Source organism: Euprymna scolopes, chromosome 19 (genome assembly GCF_053919585.1).
Source record: "Euprymna scolopes isolate OS-2025 chromosome 19, ASM5391958v1, whole genome shotgun sequence".
Lineage (NCBI taxonomy): Eukaryota > Metazoa > Mollusca > Cephalopoda > Sepiida > Sepiolidae > Euprymna > Euprymna scolopes.
The window spans coordinates 124,757,506-124,771,946 of NC_136500.1; the positions used below are offsets into that span (position 1 = coordinate 124,757,506).

The following is a 14,441-nucleotide window of genomic DNA, read 5'->3' on the forward strand; positions in this document are numbered from 1 at the left end:
GTTTGTTGGTTATGTATCCATTTGCACTTTTCCTTGACTGAATTTTAGCTTTCTGCAAATGCAGTACAACCGAAAAGACCAATTTCTTTTATGAACGTTTAACTGGATGTTTTTGCATTTTGAAATTTAAGCCATTGGACCTAAAATTCTGAATATTTTACTTCTTAAAAGGAGTTTTTCTTTCACCTTTCGGATTTAGAATGAGGGGGTCATTAGCCATGCAAAAATGTTATTCCGAGTTTTTTTGTTTTAAATTGTTTGGAATAATATATATTTATTCATGCATATATATATATATATATATATATATGTATAGTTCACAATGAGAATAGAATAATGCATAACATATTGGGAATAGTTCCCACTTTCAAAAAATGACAAAACACGCAGAGGAGAAAATTTTTACTTATATTGTTTCAAAGTTTTGCATAAACACAATTTTTTATTTTTAGCACCATAATTTTTGAACATTTTCTGGAAAGAAGACTTAGTAGAATCGTTCAGAGAAAAAAAAAATGGAATCCAAGTCAAAGATTTATTAGCAACAAAGGGTGCCTCCATCAACAGGATGAACAGAACCGGTGGTTGACATGGATTTATTGCTCAGCAGAAACAAAATGGTGTAGACAACATCTTCAACCTCTGGAAAAAAAGGCACAATTAATAACTCTCCATAATAAAGACCAATGTGTGTGTATGTATATATATTACATATATAATAATACATATATAATAATAATGATGATGTATGTATGTGCAAAAGATTTAGCATTTTTGTAATGAGAATAACAAATTTTAATTTCCTTAATATTATTTTTTATAGTTGTTTTCAAGTGTCAATAATACCAATAATAAAAACCATTATTACCTTATAAATTTATTAATCTATCAGCGATGACCAAGTAGAAGTCTTGCGTAATTTTCAATTGTATTCATTGTACTTCCCACACCGCACTAAAGATTGAACCTTGGACCTCCAGAAAAGCTTCACTTAGAAGTGAATTGTACTTAGATACTTTATTCATTATGTCACTACTAAAAACAAAGAAAGATTCGAGTTTGGTAAAAAGATTCCCGAGTTTGACAAGATACACAGGAAGACAGTTTAAAGTTACAGCAACCGAAACGTTTACAAGTTTTGACATAAATTTTCTTGAATTAAATATTCATATAAATATTGTTGGCGCAGCTGAGATAAGTAGGTCCAGCAGACGAGCCTCGTTCTGAAAAATCTTGACAGTTAGGTTGTATGAAATGTGACACCGGTGCTTCGTTATATTTATAGCAATAAACGTTCAACATTTCTTTGACTTTTTTTCTTTCTTTAATTCTTGGAATTAAAAAAATAAAACATGTTTTTTTTTTTAACTTTTAGCTTAACTTGCTTTTATATTTCACCATTTCGTTTTTTTAGTAATAAATGCTTCTCTACATTAAAAACCGACCTTGTGTCTAACTCTGCCCACGTGGGGAGGCAAGTAAATGGGAAGTAATATGGCAGCTGAAAAACTTTTTTTGACCACCATAAAAGCATTATAATACATTTAAACCCTGAAGAATTTCCTCCATGCGCACTTGTTGTTCTAAGTTAACTAGCCACTACTTGTGTTTCAAACTTTAAAAAAAAAAGCGCTTTAAAATATTAAAAATACTAAAGCTTTTTTCGTTTTGGAAAAGAGGTTTCAGGCGCCCCTATTATCCCAAAGAACCAGCTATGTAAACACTTTGCAATATTTTTCAATAATTATTTGAAACAAAAAAAAAAAATTCTTTACAATAAATTTTTATTTAAAATTAAGAAATTATTTTCTAAAATATTTTCTTTATATGTGTTGACATTTTGTTTTTAAGCAAAATTAAGAAATTAATTTTAAAAATATTGTTTATATCCTTCTTTATTCAAAAGGGTGACTTTTCGGTAGCTTCACCAGTTGTTAACCTAAATTTTCTGAATATCAGAACGAGGCTCGTCTGCGGGACCTACTTATCTCAGCTTGACCATATTGTTAAACTATTTTCATGTCAAATAACAGGGGGATGGAGGAGGATATTATGAAAACATAATTTTTAATCAACATTTCTCATTCTTTTTACATCAGAATTGGAAATTTTGAGAAAATTCAATGTTTTTTTTACATGGTAGTCACCACTTATCAAGGCCCGGAAGCCACTCGGGGGATAAGGGTTATTGCATGTATCAATGGGACAATATCGCGGTAATCATTAGTAATGGAGATCTGATAAAATGTCTTACTTAAGGGGGCGGTTTATCAGGAATTTATTGATGTTGGACTTGAAAACATCCAAGTTGTAGTCAGGTGGGAAACAGGCAAACGGAAAAGAGTTTCACAGGCGTGCACTTCTAAGAAAGAAGCTTTGCTCATGGAATCTACGTTTTGATTTAGGCATAGATAAAGAGTGGGGAAAATTATTGACAGTAGTTTCAGCTAAACGGGTGTTTTTTGTGAAAGATTGGCGAGGGGGGACCAGAGATTGGAGCTCAGACGAGCACTTTCCATGGAAATAATGATAAAACAATGACAGGCTCACAACGTCTCTTCTGTGAGAGAGAGGTTGCAGAGAAGAGAAAAAGGCATCCCCCCACTAAGACACAAAGACTATTTTGTACTCTGTCAAGGCAGGATAGGCTGTTTTTAGCAGCTACTGCCCGGATATGGCAGCAGTACTCCATCCTTGGATGTACTTGGCTTTTATATAGATAGAGAATTGCACCAGCAGTGAGATATCTTCTGGAATGGTAGAAGGATCCTACCATTTTTCCAGCGACCTTGGCAACAGACTTGATGCACGTGTTCCATTTCAGAGTAAAGGTCAATCCCAGATGCTTGTCAAAACATGGAGCCTCCCCAAGACGAGAGCCATCCATTTCAATTGATGCCAGATGGGGTTCAGAGCGTTGATGATGTAAAGATAGAAGCTTGGTTTTGGATGCTTTAAAAGTAACCAGCCACCTCTTCCCCCACTGTACCATGCGCTCAAGATCAGAGGAGAGAGAATCAGAGAGAACTTTGTCATTTACGGCCTTTGATGTGTTGCCATAGATGGTCGTGTCATCAGCATAAATGTCACAAATGATTTAAGTATGTGTTTTGGGAGATCATTGATGCAGATCAGGAAAAGAGTTCGGCCCAGGATGGACCCCTGAGGGACTCCAGCATTAATACTGTGGGCCTCTGATTTCTGCCCATCAACCACTACTCTTATGAGCCTATCAAAGAGAAATGATTTAATAATTGAGAAAACGTTTCCAGTTATACCGTAGCTGGAAATCTCGTGAAGTAGACCTTGTGCCATACCTTATCGAAGGCCTTTGATATGTCAAGAGCAATTGCCCTAGAAAGGAAGCCTTTGTCGAGAGATTCACTAATCTTATGAGATATAACCGTTAGCACATCTGCTGTAGATCTAGCAGAACGGAAACCATATTGCATGTCACTAAGAAGGTTATTTCTGCTGAGGTGGTTGACTATTATGCACTGTTAGCTAGTTAAGCATAACAGATCAACAAAAATATTTTAAGTGTGACAGCCGATAATCAAAGTTCTGTTGGAGGTGCCTGGATGCATATAAAAGTATCTGCCCATTCAGCAATGAAAATGCAATTTCAAACAAAAATATAGAAAAATCCTTGGGGGTGGGGGACAATGAAAAAAGCTAAAATCTTTTAACTTACCAGCGAATTTTTTCAATGGAATTCGATTGAGCATGGCTTCAGATTTGGCTGGATCACTCCAGCAGGTCAAGCCCATCTCTGTCAATACCACAGTTGGGTTGACACAATTCACACGAATCTAAACCAAAAAATTCAAAATATAAGTGAAGTCTTATTGGGGCATAAAAAAAAAAAGATCATGATTGACGACTGTTACTTTGAAACATTTTGTAAATAAAGTTATAACGTTGAAATATAAATTAAATAATTCAAAACATGAAGAAGCACTTTCTGTTGCTTTATTCTTTTCATATTGCACTAATTGGGTTTACTTTACATTAGCATTATAAGCACACATCTATTATAAACACATACACATTATATATATATACAGGGTGACCCCCCCCCACCAAAAAAAACGGGCCTCAACTCTAATTAGGTTGAGACATTTTCTAGAATCAAAATCATCTAATGGATCTGGATCAAAATTACAACAAGGATTCCAAACATAAAGTTTAGTATATGCTGTTATTTTAAATTTCGTAATGGAACATAAAAGTGATGCAAAACTGTTCTGTTCGGAAATTAATTTGACTTGTGCTGAAACGAGTATTCTTCTTCGATAGTTGTAGCTAACAAGATAGTTACCATAGTAGTGGTCACCGTTTGAATACTTGACCCCTGTTCATCTCGAAGGACCAAATGAATGCGAGGACATGTGTTCTGTTTCTTTGGCTGCATTATGCACGGATGTTGACTAATACCGCCTTGCTCGTTTATTTATTGCCGTCAAGTTGCATTGTGATATTTAGATTCAAATGATCTCTTATTCAGCAACAAGAACCTGCATCTAGGAATCACTTGAATGCTAGATACCATGTCGTTCAGTGACCATTATCTGAAGAGCCTCGGATGCTGCCAGTTTAGATCTCCATCTATTTCAATATAAGTGACGCAAAAAAGACGGAATTCTGGTTTGGTTGTTTTATGTCATACCAACCCTTTTCCAGTTCTTTAATGCTGAATTCAGTCATTTTTGTAAAACGTTTTTATACTTCAAGTTCTTTATATCTTTAAATATTTATTCATGGTGTTTGGTTTGCTTGTTTTATACAGAAACAAAAATTTTGTTTAGCTTTGCAGAACATGATTGAGTTTTTCCATTATAAAATATTTATCAACATGATGTATCGCACCAGGACGGTAATGTGGTGTTAAGTTCTTCAATCTTTGAGGTATAACTCATCTCCAGGAGAAGAAAAAAATTTGCACATACAGGGTGACCCCCCCCCCAAAAAAAACAGTGGACATTCAATTGTTTTTCTGAGCATTTTACAGTCAATGGAGAAAACAAAGGCCAAAGACCCTAGTGTTTTGATGTGATGTTTTGAATATAATAAACTAGTTATGACCAAAGTTTCATTTCATTCGGACAAAACACTAAGAAACGAGGCCTAATTAGAGTTGGGGCCCGTTTTTTTTGGTCACCCTGTATTCTTTTTTTTTTTTTCCTACAAGACTTGATTGTCATAATCTTCAAATAATTCCAAGCAAACTACAACATCCCCCTTAAAATTTTACACGCTTTAAAGTTCAAAGTTGACAACTGAAATGCTTTCGTTTGAAAAGAGATTATTTCAAAATTTGAAAAGTTTTAATGAAATATATGCTGGTCACACGCACCCCAAAAGGTCCTAGTTCCAAGGCCATAACTCTGGTGAGTGCATCAAGGGCGCCTTTGCTGCTACAATAAGCAGCATGATTTTTCAGTCCAATAATAGACGCTTGGCTGGAGACATTCACGATAGACCCTTTGCGTGAATCTGCAATAATTCTTTTCACAACCACCTGAAGTGCACAAATTTTGAAACAATTTTCAGTGAATAGAATGATTTCATCAAGAAAAAATATCCAAAATGAAAAAAAAATGTGTGATAAATTTTTAAAAACTAAGAGAAACTGCTAAAGAGAACATTTTCTTTTTAAATTGGTCATGTTTATTGATGCCAATCATCTAAGTATATATTATGCACATGAAAATTATTTAGGTTGACGAGAAAGTTCTTGCGGTTTAGATGAACATATCTTGGCTTAAACAAAAGATTTATTGATCGCAATAAGCACCATAAAAATGAACACACTTTTGCCAACACAAACAGGTGTATTTATGTCAATAACATAAAATCTTGTGTTCTGGTGGTGATGAAGTCACAAAATATTTTAGGTTTACATTTATTTTCTAGTAGTATATAAGTGGCAATTATTTAAGTATGTATTATAATACATATAAGATTAGATGAAATATTCATAATAAGAATTAATATATATATATATATATATATATATGGCTGAAGTTTCTTTAGGCATGGAGTCAAAAAAAAAAAGTAAATGGCCGCCAACAGCAGGGAGACCCAGCAGAATTTCGACTATGATATTTGCAAGTTATTACAACTAGCCGAGCAAGGAAGCGTTTAAAATCAGTTGAAATATATGACAACAATTATAACCAGCATGGCATCTGAAAGTTTTGATTATCTATTTTAACTTTAGTAATTTAAAACTCCATCTGTTATTTATGATTGCGTTGTTATAGTTTTACTTTAAGTTTAAATCTATGAGTCCCATATGATTTTTAAAAAATTAATTTGGTTAGATTAAATGATCCAATAAATGAATCGACTCGATAAGAACATAGCAATTTTATTATTAATTTTTGAATACACGCTTCCTTTTCATTGGCTGACTTGCAAATGGAAAAAGGGGAATGATTAATTTTGCAAAAAAAATAGGGGTCTGATCTGATGAGCAAGAACCCCAAAATCGACAATGAAGACAGCAATGATCATTGAGGATCACCTAAATGCATTTGAATATATTTTTCAATGGCTTATGCCACTTAACACAGGAAAATCCACCTGACTACAACTGGGATGTCTTTAAGTCTAATATAAACAAATTCCTGATGAACCGCTCCCCACCCCCTTAAGTAAGACACTTTATCAAATCTCCATTACTAACGATTACTATCCCATTTATTACTATACACGCAATAACCCTTATCCCAGAGTGGCTTCTGGGCCTTGATAAGTGGTGACCTCCATGTAAAAAAAAAAAAAAAAAAGTCTCCCTGACCAAAACAGAGTCCATACAAACTACTTACTTAAAGATGCAACAATTGGAATATTTTGTTTTTTTAGTCATATAAATTACATAATCATTATATATATATATATATATATATATATATATATATATAATTATTATTATAATAATATATATATATATAATTATTATAATAATATATATATATATAATTATTATTATAATAATATATATATATACATATTATTATTATAATATATATATATACATATTATTATTATAATATATATATATATATTATTATAATATATATATATTATTAATATTATAATAATATATATATATTATTATTATAATATATATATTATTAATATTATAATATATATACATATTATTATTATAATATATATATATTATTAATATTATAATAATATATATATATATATTATTATTATAATATATGTTATTAATATTATAATAATATATATATATATATATTATTATAATATATATATATTATTAATATTATAATATATATATATTATAATAATAATAATAATATGTATATTATAATAATAATAGTATATATATATTACAATAATAATAATATATATATATTATAATAATAATAATAATAATAATAATAATAATAATAATAATAATAATAATATACATACATAGCAATTAAACATATTAACTTGCTTTCTCAGAGTTTTACTAACAGGCTTTTATTTATGAAATGCAGACATTTTTTTTGTTTCAGAAAGCTTTATAATTTCAGACATTTCTCCAACTCTCCTGAACAATAGCCCACTCTAATAATACAAAACTAGTTACAATGGTGAATAAATGTGTTTTTTTTTTTTTCATTTTTTTCTAAAAAGAAATTGATGCAATGTGTTGTTAACCAAAAAGAAAATAAATGACTTTTTTAGTTTGCTTATAAACAAAAAGAGTTAAAATAACCTTGAGAAAATTAAGTTTTTTCTTGAAGATTCACAGAAATATCAAAGTTGACTTGCCTGTGATACATTCACTACTGCATTCAAATTGACACTGAATGTCCTGAAAGGTTGAAAGTCAAAATTATTCAAATACACATTATGTATTAAGACGTCTTTAGTTATGAGGCAAATACAATATAATAGCAAACGCACAAACTATAGTTTTAAAAGATTTTAAAAGGTGTTTTCAATAATTATTCTTTAAAAAATATAGCACAAAAAGTGTTTTCAATAATTTTTATTAAAAAAAGCCCTACTAATTTCAATAATTTTTAATTAAAACAAGACTGAAAAAACTTTGCAATGATTATCTATATATCTATAAAAGTGAAAGTGTGTATGTACATTTCCCTACACAATAACTGTCAATTTTCAGTTTACAGACTCAATATTTAATATACAGGGTATGGAGATTTGGGAAAATCTTTGTAATCCATTTTCGGCCAGAAATTTGGCTGTTAAGGGGGTCAAAGTTTAACGATTTGACCTTTGAGAACTCTACCAAACTCCTCCACCAATTTTGGGTATAAACAATTGAAATTTTAGATATAGGTTCCTTGGACATAAATCTAACTTAATAACTTGATTTGAGCCCAAACAATAAATGTGTATGCTAACTAATAATGTGGAAATCAAAAAATTTTTAAAAAAAGGAAGGCCAGAAATTATGTATATGTGGACCAGTTATGATGATGTCATCAGAAGAACTAATGAACATGATGGAAGACTGTTAAATATGGACACCTCTAACCAATGAATGAGCTTGAAAATAAGCAATTTAAGGAAAATGGGCTGTAATAATTCTCCTGTCTAAAAATAGAAGTTCTTAAAAAAAAGAAAGAAAAATAACTGTGGAAACCAAATAATTGAAAAACTAATAACTAAACTTACTGCTCAAAGTCTTCTTTCTTAGCTTCTAAAAACGAATTCAGGATACCAATGCCAGCGTTATTGACTAGAAGATCAATGGGTCCAAGGGAGGTAACTGTGGAACAAGTTTTGTCCCAATCACTCAAGTCACACACAACGGCATGAATTTCAGGGCACTGTAATAAAAGAACATGTTTCAGGACAAAAAAAAAAAATACACACAAAAGAAAGTAAATTTATTCAATGGAACAAAAATAGACTACAAGATTTTCTATGTTCTTTTCTGTGACCATGTTGGTTATTGAAGTGATACCATATTGAATACTGAAGTTGAGGCCCAGCAGAGCAGATTCTGTAGAACTTCTAAAATAATACATTTAAGTGAAAATAAAAAAAAACAAAGAAAAAACGGTTCAGCTGTTTCAGAGTCTATAGGGAACAAGTTTACACATACAAGTTGGATGTTTTTGTTTTACGGCATATCAACCCTTTTCAGGTTATTTAATGCCGAATCCATTGATTTTGAAAAAATTTTTTAATAGAATATATTTGTTTTTTTTCAAGTCAGTTTCTATTTAACCTATAGTTGGAACCCTAACAGGTACTACAACTCCGGGTCAGAGTGGACCTGGGAGCAATGGCAATTAAAGGGTGGCTCCATACTCCCCAAAGCCTGCAAGCTGGGACCTCACCATCGGATATAATTTAAGGTCATATCCAGGACCCATATATACAAAGTGCCTTTTATATATAGAGAGATATGACATTAGCAAGTATGATAAGTTTTCTCGTTGAGATTATTTAACTTTTTTTTAAGCACATTTTTAACATATTATATAAATAAATAAAAATAAATAAAAGAAAAACATGCTATCAGGTCCAGAAGCCACTCGATATTAAAAGTTAATGAGATGGATGAATTGTTAGTTGAATGATGAATAATATTTTTTATTTTTTTATAACATTTTCACCACAAACAAAGCACAGTGCCACTTTGATGGAGGGGGCTACTATCAGGGAAATAAGTTGCAGGGATACTATGTAGGGAGTTGAGCAGCAAGATGTCTGTTTACATTACACTTGAACTTCTGCATGTCAGTACAGTTGGGGAAGCAGGTTCCCGGAAGGGAATTCCAAAGTCTAGCAGTTCCGGGGAAGAAACTATTAAAGTAGAAGGCTTTCTTACATCTAGGGATCTCTACTGTGTAGGGGTGGGACTTTGTTGTTTGTCAGGGGTATTTACCTCAAGGGGGTACAAGGGCTTGTAGTTCGTCAGAGCATTCACCATTAAAATACTTGTAAAACAGGCGGAGGGATGTAACATTTCATCGATGAGACAGAGGTTTAAGATTAGATAACAGTTCAGGACATGCCAGGTTGGCGACTTTCTTTTGAAATTTGTCCAGAAGTGAGAGACTAGTAGCAGATGCAACAGCTCAAATGCGACAACAATACTCCATACATGGGCGAATGGTCGCCTTGTAGAGGTATAGGATACTTTCTGGCGTAAGTAACTTTCTAGCATGGTAGAGAGAGCCCACCTTCTTCACAGCGGCCTTGGCAATGCTCTCAATGTATCTGTTTCAACTTATGTTCCTCGTGAACATTAAGCTGAGGAGTTTGAATGAAATACTTTCAGTTAATTTATCTTTAGCCATAGCTATTGGTGGTTGGTAAGGTTTCATGTAATTATTAAAGGAAACGAGCTTAGTCTTGGCAGCGTTGAATGTTACCATCCATTTCTGACCCCATTCCATTACAGACTAGGGTTGCCGCCATTGCCTTAGATATGTCTTCATTTGTTTTCTCCTCGTGCTGTTATACAGTGTGGTGTCGTCAGTAAATACACCTATCTCAGAGACTATTTTATCAGGGAGATCATTTATGAATATCAGGAATAATAAAGGTTCATGACCGACCCCTGAATTACACCTGCATTTATATCGAGCGCACCTTTTGTATATATTAAACAGATAGGAATACGACTTCACTTTATAATAGATAACTGGGTTTGTTGGCTGACTCTCATTTTGAACTACTTTTGCTGGCAAGAAGTTTTGATTCAATATTGGAACCCTAAACCTAGGTAAATAATATCAATTTCCAATAAACTATTAATGTCCCTTTTTAGTGTATTATAATCTGTGAGATTTTAAGATAAATACTTCATAATATTAGTTGAATATCTGAACAAAAAAATGTCTTTGAATTCATATGGCACCACTAATAAAGATTGAAAATTAGAAGTTTGTCAAATTAAATGGTCTAATGCTTTTAAGTGTTTACGACCATAAAATCATTTATGTAAAAAAAAGGCATAATTTAATTTAAAGTTAATTATTTTTTAATGTTACTGATAATTTAATATATTTTGATTTAAAAAAAAAATCATAAGTAAAAACAAACCATAAAAAATTAAACAAGAGAAAGAAAAATGTAAATTAAGACATAATTTAAGGTAAAACTATTTTTAAAATAGAATTTTGCATTAAAATTTTAAGAGATTTAAAAGATGTCAATGCATATATCTGATAATAAAATAAAAATAATTCCAATTATGATAGGAATGTTCATAAAGATAAAAATGTGAAGCGAAATAATAAAAAACAGTTAAAAATTAGTAATATTAACATAAAAACAGTTGAAAATTAGTAATATTAACATAAAAACAGTTGAAAATTAGTAATATTAACATAAAAACAGTTGAAAATTAGTAATATTAACATAAAAACAGTTGAAAATTAGTAATATTAACATAAAAACAGTTGAAAATTAGTAATATTAACATAAAAATAGTTGAAAATTAGTAATATTAACATAAAAAAATTGAATGAAAAATTGAATGAAAATTAGTAATATTAACATAAAAAAAGTATTACATTCATAAAGTTTAAATATTTAATTCTAAAAATTGACGTTGCAAGTTAGAATTTAATTACATACTTAAAATTTATTTAATTCATATGAGAGAGAAAAAGGAAATGGAATTAGAAATATTTATTGAATAAAATCCATGCAACATCTACAACTTTAATAATGAACTGACATCTTGCTGCCCAACTCCCTACATAGTATCCCAGTAGCTGTTGCCCCTCATAGTAGCCCCCTACACCAAAGTGGCAATGCGCCTTGTTTGGGATGAAAATGTAATAAAAAAAATAAAAAATATTATTCATCATTCAACTAACAATTCATCCATCTCATTAACTTTTAACGTCGAGTGGCTTCTGGACCTGATAAGCATGTTTTTTAATTTATTTTCATTTATTTATATAATATGTAAAAAAAAAAAATTATCTGACCTCTGCTACTAATGTTTTCAGGTGTTCTTCAGTCCTGCTGAGGGCATAGGTTTTGGCACCACATTTCGACAGCATCTTTGCCACATCTCGTCCAATTCCAGCATTTTTTAAATAAGAAAACAGAAAAACAAACAAAAAAAATTAAATTAAAATATACAACAATTATCTTTTCCTGAATTATAAACATACCATAATGTTATGTAATTCATGCACCAAGGAGAGCCTCCAGAGCCAACAGCCTTGTGTCAGCCTGATATACGTGAAAACAAAAAATAAAACAATGAGATCACTTAACTAGTAATATCAAAGCAGAGAATAAAAATTGAATCAGCCTATAAATAGTATGACAATTTTATGACAAACCTTATTTGTACATATGAGGAAAGTTCTGTTTGTTCTATTTGCCCATAATGACTACAGATAGAACAGCTACTACACTTTGAAATATTTGCACAAGACATAAAAATCATATTTTAACAAAGTACGAGACATTTTCTAGTCATGCTGATAAAGGATGACCAACAACACCCATTTTCTCACACTTTAGAAAATGTCTATCGTACTCTTAATTAGAATCATCTATGACCATAATACCACATTTACTCCAAGTGCCGTCCTACTAAGAAATTTCTCAAATCATCCAAAAATTTTAGTGAAGATAAACATAACGTTTTCATATCAGTATATACGAGCAATGCATGAACCTTGCGTCAATATCAAGGTCAAATTAAATTATTATCTAACTTTACTTTAAATGTAAGAAGAAATTCAACTTTCTTTACTTATTTTTTTTTTTTTAGGAGTGCAACATATCGCCAAACGAAACTCATTACTGTCTGATAGGTTTTGAGACATAAGTTACTTTAACGAAACAATTACATTTCAGATTCAACGAAACAGAAAAAAATATTTATCATTAATCTGTTCAAATTAAAAAAAAAGTTCCGCTCGTCTTAAATCAAGAATTTACAAATATATTTATATCTTAATACCGTTTGCATTAAATAATCATTTTAGATGTTTTGCATTAAATAATGATTCTAGATGTTTTGCATTAAATAATGATTCTAGATATTTTGCATTAAATAATGATCCTAGATGTTTGCATTAAATAATGATTCTAGATGTTTTGCATTAAATAATGATTCTAGATATTTTGCATTAAATAATGATTCTAGATGTTTTGCATTAAATAATGATTCTAGATGTTTTGCATTAAATAATGATTCTAGATGTTTTGCATTAAATAATGATTCTAGATGTTTTGCATTAAATAATGATTCTAGATGTTTTGCATTAAATAATGATTCTAGATATTTTGCATTAAATAATGATTCTAGATGTTTTGCTTTAAATAATGATTCTAGATGTTTTGCATTAAATAATGATTCTAGATGTTTTGCATTAAATAATGATTCTAGATGTTTTGCATTAAATAATGATTCTAGATGTTTTGCTTTAAATAATGATTCTAGATGTTTTGCATTAAATAATGATTCTAGATGTTTTGCTTTAAATAATGATTCTAGATATTTTGCATTAAATAATGATTCTAGATGTTTTGCATTAAATAATGATTCTAGATGTTTTGCATTAAATAATGATTCTAGATGTTTTGCATTAAATAATGATTCTAGATGTTTTGCATTAAATAATGATTCTAGATGTTTTGCATTAAATAATGATTCTAGATGTTTTGCATTCAATAATGATTCTAGATGTTTTGCTTTAAATAATGATTCTAGATGTTTTGCATTAAATAATGATTCTAGATGTTTTGCATTAAATAATGATTCTAGATGTTTTGCATTAAATAATGATCCTAGATATTTTGCATTAAATAATGATTCTAGATGTTTTGCATTAAATAATGATTCTAGATATTTTGCATTAAATAATGATTCTAGATGTTTTGCTTTAAATAATGATTCTAGATGTTTTGCATTAAATAATGATTCTAGATGTTTTGCATTAAATCATGATTCAAGATGTTTTGCTTTAAATAATGATTCTAGATGTTTTGCATTAAATAATGATTCTAGATGTTTTGCATTAAGAGGGGATGTAGGTATAGATAGGTGAGAATCCTATAGACCAAGCCTTCTCAGATTGTATTCAATTGAAAATTTCTAAGTCGAAACAAGAGGGGATGTAGGTATTGATAGGTGAGAATCCTATAGACCAAGCCTTCTCAACGTGTATTCAATTGAAAAAATTCTAAGTCCAAACAAGAGGGGATGTAGGTATAGATAGGTGAGAATCCTATAGACCAAGCCTTCTCAGATTGTATTCAATTGAAAATTTCTAAGTCGAAACAAGAGGGGATGTAGGTATAGATAGGTGAGAATCCTATAGACCAAGCCTTCTCAACGTGTATTCAATTGAAAAAATTCTAAGTCGAAACAAGAGGGGATGTAGGTATAGATAGGTGAGAATCCTATAGACCAAGCCTTCTCAACGTGTATTCAATTGAAAAAATTCTAAGTCGAA

At 30.6% G+C, this 14,441-nt stretch overlaps 1 protein-coding gene across 1 annotated transcript; it reads right to left on the bottom strand.

The window, feature by feature from the left end:
• Window positions 1-538: 538 nt before the first annotated feature.
• On the bottom strand, window positions 539-12,026 carry LOC145240331 (L-xylulose reductase-like). Its single transcript, XM_080103912.1, has 6 exons — window positions 11,952-12,026; window positions 8,671-8,825; window positions 7,798-7,840; window positions 5,357-5,521; window positions 3,695-3,812; window positions 539-642 (listed from the first exon to the last, which is right to left on the bottom strand). The coding sequence occupies exons 1-6, from the start codon at window positions 12,024-12,026 to the stop codon at window positions 539-541; spliced, it is 660 nt and encodes a 219-aa protein (XP_079960038.1).
• Window positions 12,027-14,441: the final 2,415 nt, after the last annotated feature.

Bases quoted from the DNA above. Each gene is read 5' to 3' on its own strand.
- LOC145240331 (XM_080103912.1), bottom strand. From the start codon at position 12,026: ATGCTGTCGAAATGTGGTGCCAAAACCTATGCCCTCAGCAGGACTGAA. The intron at 8,826-11,951 runs GTCAGATAATTT...CTTTTATTACAG, and splicing joins TGAAAACATTAGTAGCAGAG to TGCCCTGAAATTCATGCCGT. The intron at 643-3,694 runs GTAAGTTAAAAG...CTTTTTTTCCAG, and splicing joins TCCATTGAAAAAATTCGCTG to AGGTTGAAGATGTTGTCTAC.